The sequence below is a fragment of the Crocodylus siamensis genome, chromosome 4 (assembly GCF_052110815.1).
Source record: "Crocodylus siamensis isolate JL-2025a chromosome 4, ASM5211081v1, whole genome shotgun sequence".
NCBI lineage: Eukaryota > Metazoa > Chordata > Crocodylia > Crocodylidae > Crocodylus > Crocodylus siamensis.
This window is the reverse complement of record NC_143398.1, coordinates 93,018,539-93,040,944: the sequence shown is the minus strand read 5'-3', so window position 1 is coordinate 93,040,944 and position 22,406 is coordinate 93,018,539. Positions and strand designations below refer to the sequence as shown.

General features: G+C 43.1%; 2 protein-coding genes across 2 annotated transcripts in view; both read right to left on the bottom strand.

Annotated features, from left to right (window-relative positions):
• LOC149866084 (uncharacterized protein C3orf20 homolog) overlaps positions 1-6,725 on the bottom strand; it is a 48,519-nt gene extending 41,794 nt beyond the window's left edge. Inside the window, exons 1-3 of the mRNA XM_090042886.1 lie at positions 6,641-6,725; positions 2,052-2,172; positions 287-418 (exon numbers count right to left, since the gene is read on the bottom strand). Of these exons, the coding sequence (XP_089899012.1) occupies positions 287-418; positions 2,052-2,159 (240 nt within the window). The 5' untranslated portion in view covers positions 2,160-2,172; positions 6,641-6,725. The remainder of the gene's footprint in view (positions 1-286; positions 419-2,051; positions 2,173-6,640) is intronic.
• The window catches only part of LOC149866083 (uncharacterized), a 33,090-nt gene continuing 12,833 nt past the window's right edge, over positions 2,150-22,406 (bottom strand). Inside the window, exons 5-9 of the mRNA XM_090042887.1 lie at positions 16,702-17,276; positions 16,109-16,186; positions 13,423-13,522; positions 8,250-8,480; positions 2,150-4,301 (exon numbers count right to left, since the gene is read on the bottom strand). Of these exons, the coding sequence (XP_089899013.1) occupies positions 4,259-4,301; positions 8,250-8,480; positions 13,423-13,522; positions 16,109-16,186; positions 16,702-17,276 (1,027 nt within the window). The 3' untranslated portion in view covers positions 2,150-4,258. The remainder of the gene's footprint in view (positions 4,302-8,249; positions 8,481-13,422; positions 13,523-16,108; positions 16,187-16,701; positions 17,277-22,406) is intronic.

Here is a 22,406-nt window from a genome sequence, read left to right as displayed (position 1 = left end):
TTGATTTGAACATAACTGCAAAGCAAATATTTAAGAAGCTTTTGGCTTCTAAACTCAAAAATTTACTACTATTTCCACATTTCTAAAAATGCTGGAATAGTGTAGTAAGAGATGGATTGCTAAGAAATATACCCTTCTTGCAAAGCTGTATTTATCCCTACCTATTAGCAGGGATTGCAAAGGATGAAAGGGCTGATATTAAGGGCTGCTGTCTCAGTGTAAGCTTATCTGTCTTAGAAGCTGTCAGCTGACTGATATTTTTAATAGACCTTGATTTGCAACATACCAGGTCTTCTAACTGTGGAGGAGACGCACCCTGTACAGGTGACAAAGACAAACGCACAATTTCATGTTGCCATTTGTAGACCATGTTAATAGCAAAGCGCCCTGCAATCCTCACAGTGATGTATTCATTAACCTGTATTAAAATAAAAGGGCAGTTGTGAACTACACAGTCTTTATTCATATGGTCCAGGAAGAAGATACTGCAGTCGGAAGCCTTGAAATGTTAACAATGATACTTTGGGATTGACTATTGAAAATGATGGTCATCAATACAATGGTCCTCACTGTTGGTTAAAATTAGTGCTGAATTCTGATTATGTCCACAGTATGGGCACACACACTAATACTGCCAAAATAGAGTTGCAGATGCAGATGAATTTTGGTCAGAAATAGTTTCAGGCCATTTACACAGTTTATTCACAACTATGGGTATGGTACACTCACAGGAAATTCATTAAAGTGTATTTTATTTTTCTTGTGATTCTAGAATAACATTAAATGCAGTCTTAATGATAACTTCCATGCTTTACAGTTGTTGATTGTAGCTATGTTGGTGTAAGGACATAGGCAGATAAGGTGTTTGGGGTAAATGTGGTATCTTTTATTAGACCAACTAAATAGTTGGAAAAATTGTTCTTTGCAAGCTTCTGGGCACAAACACCCTTCTTCAGACATAGGGAAAGTCTTTACACCTGAAGAAGGGTTTTTGTGCCCGGAAGCTGGGAAAGAACAATTTCTCCAACTATTTAGTTGGACTAATAAAAGATATCATATTTACCCAAAACCCCCTGTCTTCTTAATGATAATACATTTGACAATTTTTGTTCAAAATCCAAATGACAGAAATAGAACCAGAGACATTTCCATCATAATATGCTTTCCTCTTTACAGGCTTTGTAAGAGAGAAAGCCAAAGATCTAGCATGAGATTTCTTCAATGTTGAATTCTCACAGGAGAAAAAAAGAGTTATATTTGAAAACACCAGTGACAGAAGCTGCAGGAGTCTCAATGCCATTTTTGTTTCTTCCCAGCTGGGCTGCCAGCTTAGGTAACATGAGCCAACCAAGTAACAGAAACCATCTGTGTTTGTGAGCTACCTGTCATTCTGTCAGGGCTCCTGTCTGTATTCATTGTATAAAGTATTAAACACAGTGCCAGGAGCTCTGTGTCAGATAGCAAACAACTAAACCTGACTTGACCTCTTAAGTTGTGAGTATATTTACAAACTCACAACCTGAAGGCTTACTTAAGGATTTTGGAAGCAAAATGTTGTACCTTCATTGCCAGGGATTGTATAACTGATCCAACAACCACTGAAGTCACTGGGAGCTTTCCACTTGACTTCAGTGGCACCAGATCAGGCCTGAAATCAAGTTGCTTGCTACTAAACATTCACAGATGATACATGAACAGCAGTAACAATTCTGGAAGAGACTGTTCCAAAAACTGCTCCTAGGAGGGAGGATGTCCACTGGAGATTCTGAGCTCATGGATCCATTCTCTCAGCAGTGCTGAGGAAGTCATTTATCATTTCTCTGTCTCTGATTCCACATAAATAAAAGCTAGATGGCATTTCTTGCTCTGTTACATGAGGATTGAGGGTTTTAGGTAGTTATAGGTAGTTATTCTTTGCAAAGCGTTTTGAGGATAGAAACATGTGACGGGTTATTGTCCTTGAAATTACAAAATCTCCCAGAGACCCAATGGCATTGAGAAAGAAGTTAACAAGAGAAAAAAAATCAAACACATAATGGTATAAATATTACCTGTATTATAACTGGCTCACTAAGCTTTCCCTCCCGAGGCCATTTCCATTTTCTGATTATTTCTCCATCTTTATTAGTCATCACTCCTCCTTGCTGATTAAACATCATTGCTACAGTGTTACTGTAAATAACCATAAACACGAAACCAGTTTTTCATGGTTTACTTTAGTAAAATATAATCAGGCTGAGGAAATTGCTTTGATCCACGTGATTTTAAATTAACCTACTACCTTGTACAGACAGCACTTCAGCCAGCTTTTCACAAGGTACACACCTGCGAGGCCTACATAAATAATTTTGCCTGTTACAGATGGAATAGTGACGCACAAAGAAATTAAATTCTGCTTTTAATAATTACATGAAATGTAGGAATGTTTGAAAAACTGGTGTGTAATGCATTGTGACTTTTAATATGACACTTTCTTATTCTTAGGCCATTCTTGATGAGTAATGAGTAATGGAATTCTTCACATGCAAGCATGAAGTTGAAGGAAGAAGAAGGTTAGGTGAAGTCACATGTTTATCAACCCCAAAAGAGTATGTTGTTAAGACCCTTGAACTGATTGTCTGAGGCACGCTGCTATTGTATTTCTCTGTTAGCAAGACTGACCATACTATTGCATTTATCTAATTACTTGTAGCTACCCCAGCACACACATGCCAGCTGACCTGCTTGGATCTTATGTTTTGAAATAATATATTCTGAATTCCAAAGAAAAGACTTTAAGGTAATCTGAAACTCTGCAAAGGATTTTTAAAAATCCAAACATGGGCTTTTTGTTTCTGTAAGCTATACACAAAAGGTATGATAAGATTTTTAACTTTTTATTTTTTGTATCTTTAGAGATACCAAGGATGTCCTATTTACTCTTCCCTGGTTCTGTTGGAAAGTCTCATATTCAGACGGAAAGATTTTACATCTTAGTGTAAATAAAGGGCCAGGGTGACAAATCTTTAAGAAAGACATTTCTTAAAGTCTCACTGGGATTTGGACTTAAGGATGTACTAACAATAAGAAAACAGTTTTAAGAATATGACTTAAAAACTGTGTTTTGCCCCCATATGATTTTGCTTGTTTTCCTATCATCATAGAGTTACCCGGGGGAGACGCAGCTCAAATTTTCAATATTTTTAATTGAGAATTTTTGAATGCATGTATTTACTTTAAAAACACATTTTTTTCAGAAAAGGTTATAAGCCTTATAAAAAGGTTTAAAATTCTGTAAAAAAAACAACAAAAAGGAGGTTTAAAAGACTACCCACCCTGACCTAAAAAAAAGTACAGGTACCACAAAACGATGACTGTCATATTGCTCAGACTCGAAGGGCATGTTCAGCCAGGTGATGATAAACCCACACTACATGATTTCTTTCCAGCTGCAGGCACTTGCATGTCACATTGTTACTCCACTCTAGTCTTTATTCAACTTTCCAGAACATGTATTTCTTATCTCAGAATATTATGTTGTTGGCTAACAATCAAGGACTATAAAAGAGAAGTTAAAGGGGAGTCTAAATGGTGGGTAAACAACAGTAATAAAGTGTACTTACCACATATAAAAATGCTGAGCATTGCACAACAAGTATATAGTAATTATGCTCCTAAAAAGGATGTGTTCTCATTTATGGCTACATGCTTTAAATGGGACTGAAACTTCTTCTGTGTAAATCATTTAAATGTACATTTCTGTTAGACAGGAGAATGTGGGGGGGTGGGCAGCATACACACACACATGTATGCATGCATGCACGCACATGCCCTGCTCCTGTGTGGATATGTAAAGTGGTGTTCTCTTTTGACTGCACTTGAAATTTTATAATGAATATTCAGAATGCCAGTTTCTTCCTATAGCCTTTTGTTGGATGTGCTTTTAATTATTGGTGCCTTTAAGTGAATTGCCTAAAGCAAGGGTGGGTAGCCTTTTGCTGGTGCAGGCTACAGCTTGCGACTCTGTCATGGCTGTGGCCAGAAGTCTCAGTCCCTCAGAACAGCCAGCTGCCTGCATTCACCGTCATTACAGACCGGACCCCTCTACACAGGAGGAAGCACAGATGCAGAGGAGCAGCAAGCTTCACAGTTGAAATAAATGCTGTGGTGGAGATTAGTGGCATGGAACAGCTCCATCCCACCTCTTCCTCTCTGCCAGATCAGACCTCTTTGTCAGAGTCAAATCTGGTCCATGAGCTGTAGGTTGCTGAATTATGGCCTACAGGCATCCCAGCCCAACCTCAAATGAAATAAAAGGATAACTGGTTGTTGGAGTCAGGAAAAACATTGAAAGTAATATTGTACAACACAAAGATGGCAGATTAAATTAAATCCAGTAAAAGAAATAAAATAGAACTAAAATCAAAATACCAGAATATAATACACACCGTGTTTGTGAAAGACAGAATGAAGAAAAAAGATTTTTCCAGCAGGGACAGAGCCTAATCTTCAACTGACTTACCCTCACTTTCCTGCTTTACTAAAGTAGAAGCACTAGCTGTTGCTGAAGACTGTTCTTCATAGGTGGATCTCTGATTCTGAAAACAGCTAGTTGCCAAGGCTGTTACACAGGAAGACACAGACAAGAACCAGACAGCAAAATTACCCTAAAAATGTTTGGCTTGATTAGTGGAACCTCAAAACCATTAAAAACAAGAGGGGTGGGGGGAATCATTAACACCTGTAGAGTAAGCAACAATGACCATTGAGCCAATTGACTCTCTCATCTGCCTGAATAGCAATAGCACTGTGGAGCAGGGATCAAAACAGGTGCTTCTATCCCAGTCAGAAAATCAACTTCCCTGCTTAATACACACACCCCAGTTTGCGGGGACGGGCTGACTTCGGGTGGAAAAGTGTGTGTGGTGTTCAAGAACTACATTATTTACAATTAAGGGTCTCAAGTATGCACTTAACTGAGATTTACTAAGGCAATTATTTGACTCTATTAAAGACAACTGTGATAACTCTATTATAGAGATACTTTTTTCTCATATTAAGGGCCCAGTTACGGAGCAATTTATAAATTGCTCCACAGAAGGATTCAACAGCTCCTGCCTCTCTATAGAGAAGTGCAGAGTTCATAATTCACTGAAAAATATATAATGAAAATCAATCTAATGATACATTTAACAAACGGTATTTAACTCTCTGTGATGTTTGTGAAACAGTGAACGCTATGTGAAGGTATCTGACAAATGCTTGTCTTCCTGCAGGCTGTACTAGCAGGTGATCTACACCAGGGGTGGGCAAAATACAGCCCATAGGCTGAATCTAGGCCACTGACAGATTCAATCTGGCCCATGGCTGGGCAGTCATCAACTCATTGGATCTGGTCTGCAGGCAGTTGGTGGCTCTGACTCCAGCCACTGTGTGGTGCTGGGCAGGCGGGTGGATGGGGCTGTTTCCACCCAGCAGCATCACCTCTTGATGTGGGGGCATCAGCTGTGGACCTGGGCAGAGGCTTCTGCCATAGCCAGCAGGCGGCAATATGAGCTGTGGATGCCTCCAGCAAGTTCAGGAGCCCCAAGGCAGAACCTGCTGGTGGTATCCAGAACTGACAATGCCACTTTCCCTGCACAGAGAAGCTCCCACTCAGAGCCCTGATCCAGAACCTGCTGGCAGTGTCAGCTGTGGACCCAAAAAGGAGCTTTTGCTATGCCAGGTGGGCAGTGGCATCAACTGTGGACACTGCTGGCAGGTTCTGTGACAGGACTCCAGGATCTGCTAGCTGCACCCACAGCTGACGATGCTGTCCCACCCACCGTGGCAGAAGTCCCTGTCTGGGTCCACAGTTGAGTCTTGGGACTCCTGGTGAACTACAGCTCTGTCTGGGTTCTGGAGGGAAGAAGGGAGGGGGAGAGAGAGGCAGAGACAGAGAGAAGAGAAGATACCAAGAGAGACAGGGAGAGAGAAATGGATGTGGCCCTTGACAGGTCACCAAAACTCATTAAATGGCCCTCCAGCCAAAAAAATTGCCCACCCCTGTCCTAGGCCATGTTTCATGGTCTAGGACAGGGGTAGGCAATGTTTTTTGGCTGGAGTGCTGAAAAAAACACAATGTCTACCTTGGAAGGTGCCAGAGCGCCAACATGCTGTTGCCCGGAGCAGCCTGGGCTCCGTGGCTGGCAGCAGGTGCTTAGAGCCCAGGCTGGCAGTGATGTACCAAGCAAAATGGCCTTGCATGCCCTGCTCGGCATGCGTGCTGGGGGTTGCTGACCCCTGGTCTACGATGTTATGGAGATGATGTTGCATGGTCTCCATCGCTTGTGGTATGGAGGCTCAACAGAGTAGCCTTTCTTCAAGTGTTTGAGAGCCAGGATGGGAGTGAACAGCTGTTGCCATGTCTCCCTTCCCATGTGCAAGGTTTCTCTCCAGGAGATTTGATGTTTTGTTGCTATTTCATTGTATAAATCAGGAGATAAATATTCAAAATGGTCTCCACTCAGCTTCAAAAATCAGATGATGCTGGGGTTTGATTACCCAAGATCTCACACTCACTCAGTCGTGGCTTTGAGCACCATATTAGGTACAGTGCCTATTATATTGCCTTGTATAGTACACAGTATAGTAGCATGTCTTTTTTAAGGCAAATACTTACCTGTTAGAAAAGCAAATACTGCCATGCCCAGAAGGTGTAAAGGTTCCAAGTATGGTCTGACTGGGAGAGTCACTGAATATGTTGGTGTATACACCCCCACCTGGGAGATCAGAATAGCTTTGGCAAGCTGCCAGATGCTCAGAAGGATAGCAGAAGTCTGAGTCAAGGAAGTGGGTTTGTTTGTTTGTTTGTTTTCCTGATAACCTAACTTCAGGCTTGTGATTTATGTTACATGCCCATGCCAAGAGCTAAGAATCCCAGCCCAGGGGTGCCTGCTCCCCTGTCTCGAGGCACCCTGCACCCCAGACAGACGGGGGGTGGCTGGTTGGGGTGCAGAGTTCCTCAGTGCAGGAGCTCTACAGCATGCAGAGATGGGGGAGCAGGCAGCCCAGGGCAGAGTAAGTGCCCTTATTCTGCCAGCTGGGCTGCCTACTCCCCTATCTCCACATTTGTGCCAGCACACAGCACTTTGGTGTGCTTTGTACTGCTTTTTTCTCATGGTATTTTTATTGCTACCAGGAAATCCCGGTAGCAAATTTGCTCCAGTGCTGCAAATCAGCAGCATGGGGCATGGTTTAACATGCAACATGTGCAGTTTGTGGTGCCACAAAGAAGTTGCGCACTATGATCTTGCCACATCAGGCAGCACATCTCCATGTGCTGCACCCCAGCTGGCTGGGGCAGAGTGCCTCAGAGTGGGGGCTGCCTGCCAGCTAGCCCAATGCTGAGGCACCCTGTGCCCCAGACAACCTCCTTGCCCTCCACAGCACATGGAGCAGCGGGAGAATGTGTCCCACTGCAAACTGCATGAGCAGGTGGGTGCACTGCAGCACAATGTAGCGGCACACTATTTCTGCTGCTCCAAACCCACACTACAAATGCCTGCCCCTATCCATGTGGATGTGGCCTTAATGGACTACAAAGATCTTGTGACCTGGAATATAAGAAAAAGTGGGGCCACTTGCTTTTCAACCTTTCTTGGAGTGGGTGGTCAAGGAGGGTTGGAGAATGGGCAGAGCCTTGCCTACAGGATTCACCTTATTTGCTGAATCAGAGAGAGAGAAGTAGATGGTAAATTCCTGCTGGTATAGACCAATAGGAAATAGAGAAATGTTCTGCGACTCAGGAGTGTGCTTCCTGTTTTGGCTTCTCTTAGGGTTAGCAGGTATACATTTCCCCATGGATCAGATTATACTTGACACTATAGGGTAGTGCCCCAGAGTAAAATTAATTAAAGTTCTGTTTGTTCAGGTTAAAGGCATAATACTTCAGCGGATTACGCTGTAGCTCTTGATATGTCCCAGTTTCAATTAAAATAAAAGACTAGCTATAATTAAAAAAATATATTTTTTGGCCGGGGGGTTGGGTTGGAGAGGGAGAGTATATGTGTGGGCCCATTTGCTTAGTCTTGGCCTGACTCTTGCCTTACCTACATGCTGTTGCCATATCAATACATACCAATAAGCAGATAACAAAATGACAATGCTTTGCTCTTCTGAATTTTCCTAAGATTTAATGCTTTAAGAAAAAAAAGCCAAATCAGTTTTTCACCTGTTGAAACTGTCCCCCAATCTCCATTCACTTCTACTGTATTAAACCTAAAGGATACTAAACCAATGATGAGCCGTCAGTTAGCCCATAATGCAGTTTTTTCCATGCTGGGTCCATCTGCTTAATTGTTGGTATTTGCGGTTTTCCATTCAGCAGCTCAAATGCGAATGTTTTAGAGGTCTGTCTCTTAAGTTTCTTGTTGAAGATTTCTCTCCCACCATCACCATAGTGGCGGAGAATGACTGGCTTGTCAAATCCTGCAGATTTCAGCTTGGATAGCCGATCATTTCTGTTTGGAGAAGAGAAAAAGGAGGGGAAAAATAAACCTTTTTATAACTTCCCAGTGGAATAAAACCTGTCAGTTTTACCCAGGCAAAACTGACAGTAATTTAAATGAAAGTTTGGCTAAATAAAGGCTACAAAGTTTGGTTAAATATTTTTCCAGTTTAGTAAGAGATTGTCAAAGCTATTAACTTAAGCAGGAATCCAAATCCCTTAAGCACTTTTGAAAAACCCCAGCCAATCAATACTGACATTGCTAAATGTCTGTCCACATTTGCTCATTGTACACTGGCAATGTGTGCTGTCAGTAGTGGTAGAAGTTGCATGATACAATGTGACTGGTTCTCAGAGGGAAGAGCTCCTGTTTAAAAAGGTTTGGCTATTATGTACCTACAGGAACAATGACAAAAGCAGTAGGTCTGAATTTTCACCTGGAGTATCAGAAAAATGCAACTTGTTCCTTCTGTTCTGTTCCCCCCCGCATTTGCTGGTTCCTCTTGATAGCCACTCCTAAAAAGCCTTTTTTGGTACTAAATTTCTTTACAGTCATGACTACTAGCACTTCTAAAAGATCTTTCAGCTGAAGATCTCAAGGAGTTTTATAATCATTCAGTAAATAAAGTCTCACCAAATCAATATTATTTATGCCCGTTTCAGAGATGGGAAATTCAGACTGAGAGGGGTCAAACTCATTGCATGAGATCACATAACAGGCCTGTGGCTGGTCTGGAACTGAAGACCACAAAGCAGATACTTTGCTGGTATCAGTTGTCAGAGATCTCTTGCTAACAAGGGGGGCCCATAGTTTGAGCCAGTTGAAGATCTGTTCCCAGGTCTCCAGGCTCCTACTCTTGCACATTAACCCCTAGATCAGCTTTGACCTTGCAGACTTTTATTGCTGCCTTTTACTTTTTTACTTCATTTTTATAAGCAACAACAATATTGAAATATAAAAAAAATATTGACAGTAATATTTCTGTATATTTCAGTATTCTAGCTGATCACGAGAAATAAACATAACCAGAACTGAGGGATGGCTAAATCAGAATTCTGTCTACTAGTTTTGGTTTAATCTTGCCAGCTTTTCTTGTCAGACTTATTCTTGTCAGACTTTTCACTTATAACATTTTGTATATACTTTTATATAATAGAATTTGAGCAGATATTAAAACAGCCAAGTTATGTCAAAAGCTTTATATAAAATACAGTCATTAGGAAGCAAAGTTGCTACAAAAGTTGGTCATTTCTCAGTAAAGCTATACATTAGCTAGTAGAAATCTGAGAGGCATTCCTGTCTGTTAGCCAAGATTTCTTACATTTTTGATTCTGTAAAAAATAAAAAAATTAGTACTAAGTATAACTTTGTGCTGACCAAGCTAAATATAAGCATTCAATAACAGTCAAATGCTAGAGTGCTGGCCTAGAATCTGGCAACTGCCCAGGTTCAGGATTTCAATTCCAAACAGATGGGCCATTTTGTTATGGAAACCTTATAGGGGAAATATGTTCAGCATCTGTGGAAGGTAATTCTTGTCTTTGCCCTTATGGAGAATACTTGTCAAACGTGGGAGACCCAGGTTCAGCATCCTTCTATAAGCTCAAAGTGAAACAAATTGACATCTCCCATCAGCTCCAAACATGATGTACTTTTAAGGTTTTTATGGTTTATTTTTGTGCATCCAATTATTCTTGGATGCAAAGATGCACAAGGAATCTTGGGGTCAGGGTGTAAAACCCAGGTCAGCAAAGCAGCCTTTCTTCAAGTGTTTGAAAAAGCCAGGATGGGAGTGAAAAACTGCTGCCACATGTCTCCTTTCCTGTGTGTGTTTTCTGATTTCCCTCCTTCTAGGGAAATACCTTCATCAGTCAGCTACATAGTCAAAGTCTCTTTTGCTTGCTCTCTCTCTCTCTAGCCCCGTGCCTCATTCATTTCTTTCTGTAGTTTCCAAGGTTGAATGCAAGGGATGGAGAGTGCCCCATTTAGAACAATCTAAGACGTGTTGGCTGGGACACTTTCCTAAGAGGTAGGAGATGGGGGCTTGGAGCTCCCTCCCACTGAGGAGGGCACTGGACCCAAGTCTCCCACACCCTGGGCATTCTAAATACTAGGCTGGGCACCATTGACTTTCAAAGAAAAGAGTGCCCAAAGGAATCATTTAGGCATCCAAGCTGACAAATCAGAATTTGAACTGCAAATCCCAGTCTCCAGTACCTAACTCAGGACTGCAGTTAGCTGCCTAAATCTAGGACAGAGATGGGATTTCAGATGCATTCCTCTTCAGCATTTCTTACTGGCTGGCCTGTGAATCCCATTTTCAGGTACTGAACTCTCCCCATTCTCTGTAGAGGAGACTTGGGTGCTTAACTTAGTTTTTTAATTCCACTCTTTGCTGGACCTCACCTTGCTTTTAAGTCCCTTTGTGCAAACCCCCCAAATTGATCTTTCCTAGCAGGGGTGGATCAAAGTGGGACACTGATGCAGTCACACACCCCTTCTGCTGTGCCACATATGCACAGTGAGCTCTTTGAAGTCATTGACTGATAAGTGCAAGTCTTGCCAGAGCTCTGCATACAGTGAGCTCAGAAAGCTCCCTGCACTCCCAACTACTGACCCTGGACTGGCTCATGCCCTCTAGTATTCCTGATAATTATTACATACATTATTTGATCAACCCTAATAAATATACTCTTAATATTTGTTTTTATCTAAGATACAAGATGAACAATTAATAAACCTAATTTTAACTATAATTTTAACTAATAAACCTATATTACTATAGCCAAAATACTAAATAATCAGAGGGGTGTTAAAATACAGGAGACCCTTGCCATTTGTGGGGGATATGAGAATGTATCTCCTGCAAATGGAGAAATCCATGAATAAGGCACTGTGTTCATGAACACCATCTATGCTCATAAATGCAGTGCCCCCAGCAACTGGGGTGGGGCATGGTGCACTGGCAATGGCAGGAGCATGGCGGTGGCAAGCGCAGAGCTCCTGAGGAGCTCCTTTACGGGTATTTAAGATGCGGGTTTGGCATTTGCTAATATTTGAAACCATGAATGCCAAATGCACAAATAGCAAGGGTTTCCCTTATAGGGATTAATGTTTAGAAACTATGCTGTACTCACAAATCTACACAGATTAATCTTAATAGCTGCTTTTATATGTTATTGGTATTTATATTTAGTAATTGTCTTCATGACTCCTAATTAAGCCTGATTTGTTTCTTAACCTGGTACCTATAGTAGGTAGGCCCTAACCGTCCACTGTGTCCATATGTGACAGCTGATGGGATCTTGTTGCAGCTCCCTGACTCAGGCCTAATTAGTCCTGGTATAAGTTTTATAGTAGGAGAATAGTAGCATAAAATCCCATATGCTAGTCGAGGATCAGACATAGGAGAAGCACACCATGCCCACATGTTCTGCATGCACAAAACCTGGAAAAGAGGCAGTGAAGCCACCCTGAGGGCACCCCACACTGTTCTTGAGAGCTTTGTCCCTAGTGTGCTTTAGAATGGAAGCTCTGCTGCCCCATTTCTGGGTTTAGTGCTGGGGACTGAATTGACCCAGACTGGCCGCATGGGCAAGGCCTGGGATGCATACTGCATGTGGTGCCTGTTCTGGCCACTCTGGAAACTGTGCCACATGCAGCACCCACCCTGAGCATTCACCACACATGACACCTGCTCCTGCAGATTTAAGACATGCTGCACATGGCACCCACTTTGCAGCTGAAATGGGCACTACTCTAGGTGGTCTGGAATCTGTGCTACATGTGGCATCTGTCCTGTCTGGACTTTGCCACTCAAGCCACCTCCCCTGGGACCCATGCTGCATGAAGCACAGATCTTGGAGGAGGAGGAGGCACTGGATCTGGCATGGAGGGGAGGGAAGCGGGAAAGGGCCCAGCATCTGGGGGCCCGTTTGCTTGATCCAGCCTGTGCTGGCCCATGTCACTCATCCAGCCCATAGGGCCAGATGAGTCTGACATCCATGGTTTAGTGTATAAAGAATGGGAACAGGTAGACACAGGGGTTCTTTGCTACTGCTGCCCTCTCAAGAGTACTTAGTGGACCCTTAGTTGTCTGAACAATGTAGTCCTTTGGGCCTTATATCCCAGTCCTCTCTCAAACCCTGATTGAGGACAGGCGTCTGTGTAGTATTTTGCAGGAATATTTTGTAGAAACTGGGCGTGTCTACATGTGCATTTATGCCGGCTTAAATTTACCGTGTTGGAATAGGCCGGCATCTACACGTGCAGGCATTAAAGCACATTAACACTGTATGTGGGCTGACTTGGGACTAAAGTTAGTTCCAAGTCAGTCCACACACATGCACACAATGTTACTGTGCAGTAAGGCATTTACATGTGTGTTACTATGCAGTAACTAATCAGGCATAAATTTGATACCTGCAGGATGCAGGTATCAAATTTATGCTCAAGTTGGCATAAATTGCCAATTTACTGTGCAGTATGAGTGTGCATGTGTAGATATGCACCCGTACTGAGCAGTAATTTCGGTTAGTGTGTAGTAAATGCACATGTGTACATGCACCCAGAGAGTGCTATTCTGTATTTTGTATAGTAGTATTCATAGGTCAAGATGTTTTCTGTTGCAAAATATATTTAAACAAGCTGTTGTGACTGTGATATAAAACATTTACTCAAAATTAATGACAAGATTAATCCTGGCCAATCGTTATTCCTCCAAAATGTTTCTGCTGATATTGTTAAAAATTAAAAGGTGCATTTTTTTTTCTTTTTATGAATAGTGAAGGTTTAACTGAGTTCCAAAAATCTTCAGAGAAATAATGATCTCTATATTATCAATTCAGATTGTTTGAATAATCTCCTATCATTTCAGTTAATAATACCATAAAGACACTGCCATAGAGGTTAACCCCAATAAGAATGAAAGGAAACTGAAACCCCAGTTCGATACATTTGTTGCTGTGCTTGTCGGAGTCTCTCCACTGCCCAGACATATGGTATTTTCCAGTCAAGATCTTCTGACTTTGAGTCTGAACACTGAAAAATCCAACCTTAAGAAACAAAAGGAGAGGTCAGAATTAGCTATAGCAAGAGAGCAATCTTTTAAATGTTGATCCAAGGCATTGCCAATACAATGTAAGGCTTGTTGATACAATTATGAAGTTTCCATAGTTGTTTATTTCCTTAACCAGCTTCTTTGCTATATACAATACAATGTTAGTAGGAGAGAAAGTGCATTCCAAGTTCCTTTGGTTAAAAAACAAAGAACAAAGGCATCTATGGAGAGAGAATTATTCAAAGGACTAGATAATTCAGATAAGTTCCAGGGTCGATGTTTATCTGAACCGCATCCAAACTTCAAACCTGCTGAAGTTTCAGCCACTATTTATTTGCCCTACAGCCAGAGAGGCCCACTGTTGTTGCTGAGATGGGCTGGATGCAGCATACTACAGAGTCTTAATGCCAGAAAAAAAAATCACTGGAGAATTGGGACACATCTTCACCACTGACTCATTGGGGTTTTGTTGGTATAAGCAGTATGGTGCTGTGTCTTAACACTAGCTTTCCTTTTCTGGGTCCATTCCACTTGGTGAATGCACTGCCCTCTGAGTACCTTTCACACAGTTCCTAGTACATCTCCAAGGAGTATTTTGTTTCAAAAGCTTTGTGGGAGCCCAAGGGACTGTGAAAGAACAAATTCAACTCCCACAATTCCCTAAAATGGTCTGTCATTTTCATAGCATTTTCTCAAAATAAGGCAGAGAGGAATAGTTAAGGTTTGATCATTGTTTCCACTGGCATGCCCATGAAATGACTATGAGACACTTCAAAAGATCCAGAAGAGGTAAAAGAGAGTATGCTGCTACACATAACCAGAGAAGCAAAATAGCAATTTATGGTATTCAAGCTATAAAGCTCAGTGTACTATACTCTTGAAATACCTGACTTATGCACACCTGCAAGACAAAGTCAGGCAGATAGCAGGAGACTTTTTGGTCAGGTCAACAGTAACAGAATGGGGGACCAAGTAGTTCTTGCTTATCCCTTACCCATAAAAGGAGGGAAGCTTGTAGTACTAGACTAGGGCAAATGGGACCACCATGCAACACGGAACAGGAAAAAAGATTTTTCTGATGAGAGCTGGCTACCCCAGACAGACCCTGGGCACACGCTTGCTGTTGGGAAATCCATAATAAGTGATGTTATGGTAGAAATGTGCGGAACAAAACCTTGAGTGTTGAAGGAATGTGTGATCAAATTGGCAAATGATCCTGAAATCACTGAAAAATTTGAACAGTTAGGCTGTCCATCTCTGCAGAAGCTAGAACAGTTAGTCCTAACCAGTTTGACCTGTTCATGGTCAAACTAGACTTGATGTTGCATCAGGGCTGTTCTCTTATGCCTACATACCCAGGCAAAGTAAGTGATGCCAGAAAATCAAATAAGTCTAAAGTTTTTCAGAACAAGATTGAAGACTACAATCTTTTCACACCACAACATACATAGTCATGGAGGCTCTCACTGTACTGATTCTTGGCTTCCAGAGGTTGTATTTGCTGCCTCTGCAGCACTTTCACCTGTTATCTGTCCAAGAATTTAAGCTCTATACTCTGATCACATGTAGAATATGGGCAATAAGCCACCTGACCAACTCCAAGGAAGATGGGAAGAAGAGTTGTATAAAATATTACATTTTTAAAGAAATGCAATCAATAACATTATGTTAAACACTAGGTGTGTTTTTACACATGCTTTAGGGTTGGGGGGGAGCACTTTAATTAGAGAGGCTCTGAGAGACACTCTAATTAAAGCACCTGCAGTGTCTCATGTATCAGCATCTCTGCACTTCAAAATGGCAGTAGGGGTGCTTTAACTAAATCTCATTGAACAAGGTTTAGTTAAAATGCCCACAATTCCATTTTTGAAGTGCAGGGATGCTGATACAGGAGAGACAGAGGCTGATGGAGCATGCTAATTAGCACACTTGAGCAGACTTGGTTAATCAAGTTTGCTCCAATGCACTGTAATTTCAGCAAGTCAAAGCAGTGTCCCCACACATCTACAAGCACCCTAAGTTCACTCTATATCATCTTATTAGACCACATAATCTATAAACAGTTAGGTTTACTACCATGTGATTGGCATTGCAACCCAATGCATAACTGTCCTCTTTAAAGGAAAAAGATAGGTAACAGGGTAAGGGGCCTAAACAGTTTCTAGCAGACATGGACTTAAAATCTTATCTTAAAACAGTGATTTGTCCTGTATTCCTCAGACAGGTCTGAAGGCATTCCTCAGAGGACAACTGATGAACGTTACTAGCAGAAAGGAGATTGTGAGGTGGATATATAAACATACAGCTACGGAGAGAATAGACCTAGGGGGCTTGTGGTCTCTCTGGCTGAAGCAGACATTGAAATTTTGTTCTGTTTTCAGATTTTTCTTTCGATATTTTGTTTTATAACCAACCTCACTCATATAGTTGCCTTAACTTAAGCATAAGGGAATACCATGCCTGTCTTACCTGTTGGTATTAGTTTGTCACAGACACCTAGTACCAAACATATAGAAGGGGCATGGTTTTTTCTAAAACAAAAGAAAGAAATCTGTTGGCTTTGGGACTGTTAACATCTTACCTCTTTCCTCACAGTGTTTGGATGATAGTGAGAAACTGATTGTGATAGGTAACTGGGTAGCATGTTGTGCGACGGGAGCTAAAGAAAAGGAAAAAAGCATTAAAGGGCATATAAATATGCTGAATTATGTGAACACATAAACACATACAGATTTTCTAAAACAAATGCTGTCTGTTAAGGAGACACCTGCAGTTGCTTACAAATTGCTGAATGAGACTTGTCTAAGACCAGCAGCTCTCTGGTGATTATTACAGCATTGGTGTTTGTTGTGTAATATGCTTTGGATACAGATGATCCTTTTGGCTCCAGATAGTTATTCCTTTACTCACCTTGAAATAGAAAACTGAACACGCTTTGAAAAATGCTTTGAAATGTTGCCCAGTTTCACTGTAGTTTTCCCAAGTGTTGGTACCTCTCACTCCAGCTGCAAGGCTATTTCATAATGCTCTAAAACAATACTTCGCAATGAATCACAACAGATGCCTACCCAGCCTGTAGTCTAGCCAAGATATTTTTTTTCTACCTGTGCTCTAGTTTGGCTGTATTTTCATACCTACCTATTAGAATAGAACACTTTTGTACAGTGTACTTACCTTTGTTTCCTAGAGTCCTATTTGATGCAGTTTCCAGATTTTTTTCCTTTGCACCATGTAAAACGCCACTCTTACGCTGACAAACTTTTGCATTTTCAGCAGTTTCATAGCCTATGCACTCAGACCTAGGAACCATCTTGTCATATTCATCCAATGCTTGGCCTCTCCCCAGGCTTTGGCTTTCGCATGTTAGTGACTTCCGACACCATTTGCTGTAATCAGCACCTTCAGAGAGCTCTCTCCAGGTATAGTTCAGGACATTTATAAGTCCCTGAGGGAAAATTATTTCATAACTAGCAAAGAAATGCAACATTTCTGCAAGTTCCTGTAACATGGTGAGAACTGTGTATTCATCCAACTGGCTCAGCTGTGTATCTTCATCTGCTCGAAGAATTGAAGGCATCTGAGAAATCTTTGAGTTGGGATCCTCGCTCTTGGTATTGAATAGGGAATAGGCAGATGTTTGACACACAACTGGATGTTTCAGTCTTCTTTCGGTATCATCTTTTAAAAATGAATCTTCATTTCTTTCCATATAGTCTTCTCTACAATCAGTCTTCTTGCATTTGACCAAGCTGGGAAAAAAAGATGTTTCTTTAAGTGACAATGATTTACTGTAATCAGGAAAAGAGAGCATATACAGTAGAAAGATGTCATAGACAGCATCCCCAGCCACAACCTCAGCAGACTGGCCAATAATTGAAAGGAAATGGACAATTAGCATCTTTCTCTCTTCTAGAGGTGATACTTGCAGATCCAGCTTAAGACATTGCCAGGGTGATATGCTGAAGCTTTATCCTGTGATTGCTGTACCTGTGTATCTTTATACTGACTTCATATACTTTGGATCAGGTCTTAAATTCACTTTAAATAATTATGCCATTCAATATTAAGAGCAATACTACTTTAATTTTTCATGTGCTGCCTGATCACATAAACAATTTCCCCTCTCATAAGTAAAATTAATATCATAGAATCATAGAAGTAGGGTTGGAAGGGACCTTATAGGTCTTCAAGTCCAACCCCCTGCCAGGGCAGGAGAAAAAAAATTGGGCTCAAATGATCCCAGGTAGGTAGGCACCAAGCCTCCTCTTAAAGACCCCCAGGGTAGGAGCCAGCACCACTTCCCTTGAAAGTTGGTTCCAGCTCCTAGCCGCCCTAACTGTGAAGTAGTTCTTATGGATGTCTAATCTAAACCTACTCTCCAACAACTTGTGGCTGTTATTCCTTGTTATGCCAGGGGGCGCTAGGGAAAACAAGGTCTCTCCCAAACCCTTCTGGTCCCCCCTAGTGAGTTTATAGACTGTCACCAGGTCCCCCCTCAGCCTTCTCTTGTGAAGGCTGAACAGGTTCAGGTCCCGCAGTCTCTTATTGTAGGGTCTGCCCTGTAGTCCCTGGACCATTTGGGTGGCCCTCCTCTGGACCCTTTCAATGTTGTCCACATCCCTCCTGAAGTGGGGTGCACAGAACTGGACACAGTACTCCAGCTGTGGCCTGACAAGCGTCGCATAGAGGGGGAGGATCACCCCCTTGTCCCTGCTAGAGATGCACCTGTGGATGCACAACAAGGTCCAGTTAGCCTTGCCAACCATGACCTCGCATTGTTGGCCCATGTTCATCTTGGAGTCAATAATGACTCCAAGATCCCTTTCTGCCTCCGTGTTCTCAAGAAGGGAGTTTCCCCTCTTATAAGTTACTACTGCCCAAGTGGTTACTGCTGGTTACTACTGCCCAAGTGCAGCACCCTGCACTTGTCAGTGTTGAAGCGCATCCTGTTTTTGCTAGCCCATCCCTGTAACCTATCCAAGTCTTGCTGCAGTCTTTCCCTCCCTACTAGTGTGCTCACCTCACCCCAAATTTTGGTATCATCAGTGAATTTAAACAGGGTGCTTTTGACCCTGTCATCCAAATCGCTGATAAAGAGATTGAAGAGCGTGGGCCCAAGGACCGAGCCCTGGGGGACTCCGCTGCCCACTTCTCCCCAGGTTGAATATGATCCATCCACCACCACCCTCTGAGTGCGACCCTTCAGCCAATCTGCAATCCATCTGACTGTGTAGGCATCAATGCCTGTGTAGGTATCAAATACATTCAAGGCTTTCATAGATTTCATAGACATTAGGGGCTGGAAGGGACCTCATGAGATCATCAAGTCCAGCTCCCCCACCATAGGCAGGAAGTCAGCTGGGATCAAGTGACCCCAGCAGGTAAATAAATCCACCTGTTTTTTGAAAGAGTCCAGAGTAGGTGCCTGCACCACCTCTGTGGGGAGTTTGTTCTAGACCCTGGACATTCGCACAATAAATAACATTTTTCTTATGTCTAATCTAAATCAGCCTTCCTGGAGTTTATGGCCATTAGACCTTTGTAACAGGGGGCTTTCTTGGGGCCTGTCCACCATGGTCCTGCCCACCTGTTTCTGGGCTAAATGCCTGGCTCACTCACCTGCCATGCCTTGTTGTCTCATAATTGGTTCTCATTGGGTGGGAGGCTGCCCATTCCTGCCCTGATGCTTGGGGGTACTCTCTGCTGCTCTGATCCTCCCCTACACTGCAGCCCAAGCCTTGCAGATGGCATCCAGGTGACATAAATACTCCTGGCATACAGCCAGACCAAGCTTAGCCCTTGTTGTCAGGCCTCATACACACACATGTTCATATCACCCTCCTCTCACTAGGGCCTCTCATGCTTCACCCCCTCACAGGGTCTCTTTCATGCATTGACCACTTATACCACCTTGCTCCCTCCTGGAGTGGGCTCCTTCAGTCATAGGCTTTATCTAGTGCATACCTTGGGTGGCAGATGTACCATCTTTTGGGCCTCTCCCGCAACCCTCACCAGGGTAGTGGTCAGCCAGTTACCCAAGTGGGGCCAAGCTTGCCCTGGCCCCTCCCAGGGCAACTCTACACAAACTCTCATGTACACATTGGGCTCCTAGCCCTCTGGTTTTCATAGATTTCATAGACATCAGGGCTGGAAGGGACCTCGGGAGATCATCGAGTCCAGCCCCCTGCCCCAGGGACAGGAAGTCAGCTGGGGTCATAGGATCCCAGCAAGATAAGCATCCAATTTACTCTTGAAGGTGTTCAATGTAGGTGCTTGAACCACCTCCGCTGGCAGACTGTTCCAGACCTTGGGGGCTCGGACACTAAAGAAATTCTTCTTTATGTCCAGCCTGAAACGGTCTCGCAGGAGTTTGTGACCGTTCGACCTCATCATCCCTTGGGGCGCTCTGGTGAACAGACGTTCCCCCAGATCCTGGTGGTCACCCCGATAAACTTATAGGTGGCCATCAGATCACCCCTGAGCCTGCGCTTTTCCAGGCTAAAGAGTCCCATGTCTCTTAGCCTATCATTGTAAGATCTGTTTTCCTGACCTCTGATCATGCGCGTGGCTCTCCTCTGGACTCTCTCAAGCTTCTCCACATCCTTTTTGAATTGTGGAGCCCAAAACTGGACGCAGTACTCCAGCTGCGGCCTCACCAAGGCTGAGTACAAGGGGAGAATGACGTCCCGGGATTTGCTCGAGAAGCATCTATGGATGCAAGCCAGCGTTTTGGTCGCTTTATTAGCCGCAGCATCGCATTGCAGGCTCATGTTCATCTTGTGGTCAATGATGACCCCCAAGTCTCTTTCTTCTGTAGTGCTATCCAACGTAGCACTGCCGAGCCTATAAGGATGCTGCAGGTTTTTCCTCCCAAGGTGGAGAACCTTGCATTTTTCAGTGTTAAACACCATCAGGTTCTCGTCTGCCCATTTACTGAGTTTGTCCAGGTCAGCCTGGATCACCCACCTATCTTCTGGTGTGGATGCTTTGCCCCAAAGTTTGGTGTCATCGGCGAACTTGGCCAGTCCACTCGTGACTCCAATGTCCACATCATTAATGAAGATGTTGAACAGTATGGGTTTCCCCTCACTGGGGCTCCCCATTCACCCCCACTGGGGTTCCATGTCTCTATCCTCTCACTGGGGCTATGGGGCTTCCCTCCCCAGTGAGGGCTCAGGTCGCCATAGCCTCAACTACTACCCACAGTGATGTGGGGGCTAGAGGTTATTGAGGTGCCCCAACCTGCCTTCCACCGGGGTGGTAACTGGTCCGGTATTTTCCTGGAGGCTCCTGAACCACTGGGAGTCCCACCAGGCCACCCACTTCCAGCAGGATGCAGTTTTAGGTCATGCCCAGGACCAGGAGCCTCCTGCTCCTACCTGCAGATATTCTCATACAACAGCTTAGCCAGGCAATGTTTCTGCCTGCCTGCCATCAACAATCTACTCTGTTTATATAGGCAGCCAGTGTCTCAAAATGGCTGCCGCAATCAAGCACCTGCTGGCTGTTTGGCTCAGCCCTTAAAGTGGCAGGCACCAACGGTGCCCTGCCACAACCTTGTTAACCCTTGGGGAGCTCTGGTGAACAGCTGTTCTCCCAGGTCCTGATGAACCCCTCTTATATAATTGTAGGCTGCCACCAAGTCCCCCTTGAGCCTTCTCTTTTCCAGGCTGAAGAGTCCCAAGTCCCTCAGCTTCTCCTCTTATGGTCTTCTTTCCAGGCCTTGGATCAAATGAGAGTCTCTCCTCTGGACTCTCTCAAGCTTCTCCACATCCTTCCTGAAGTGGAGGGCCCAATACTGGATGCAGTACTCCAGCTGCAGTCTCACCAGGGCCAAGTAAAGTGGGAGGATGACTTCCCTGGTTTTGCTTGAGATGTATCAGTAGATGCATGCCAGAGTTTGGTTTGCTTTGCCAGCCACAGCATCATATTGGTGGCTCATATTCATCCTGTAGTCAATCAAGACTCCCAAGTCCCTTTCGGTCATGGTGCTAGTGAGTGCAGCACTGTGGAGCCTGTAAGTATGCTGAGGGTTCTTCCTACTGAAGTGCAGCACCTTACACTTCTCTACATTGAAGGCCATCAGGTTTTGGTTCAAAGTTAATTGGCCTGTATCCCCAGCCTGTCCTGCGGTGTGACTGCCCTCCCCCATAATTTGGTATCATCCACAAACTTGGCCAATTCACATGTGACTCCTGAATCCAGATCGTTAATGAGGCTTTGCCTTATAAGGGTAACTTTCTTTAAAAAATGAGGCTTTTTAAGGCCATTCATAGAATCATAGTAAATTAGGGTTTGAAGGGACCTCATGAGGTACTGTGTCTAGTTCAACCCTCGGCTCAAAGCAGGACCATCCCCAACTCTCTCATCCCACCCAAGGCTTTGTTTAGATGGGTCTTAAAAACCCTCCAAGGATGTCCCTAACACTCTGATTATATGTTTCTAACACTGACTAAAAGTTACCCTCTGAATAAAAACATCTCCCCCTGTCAGTTCCTCAGATTTTATTTTCTTGACTTAAGTCATGGTTTCATTAATTCACCACTTACCATAAACTCTCCTGGGACAGAAAAAACCCAAATTTCTAATCTTAAAAAAATGAGATAATCATCTACTCTTTTTATATTACCAGTCTTGTCTAACCTATCAGAACGTTACATGTCATAAAGAAGTAACAGGTAACCAAAAAAAAGCACAAACGTGTTATTATTATTATAACTGTATGGATTACCATGGAGTTAATGATCACTTCTGATATTTGCAAAATCACATTGGAGATTCATGAAGAATTAGTCAAAAGGGGTTTTATAAATCAATTTTAACGCAGGAGGTGACTTGGAAAGGCTCATTTAAAAAATAATGTATTTGAGATTTCTCTT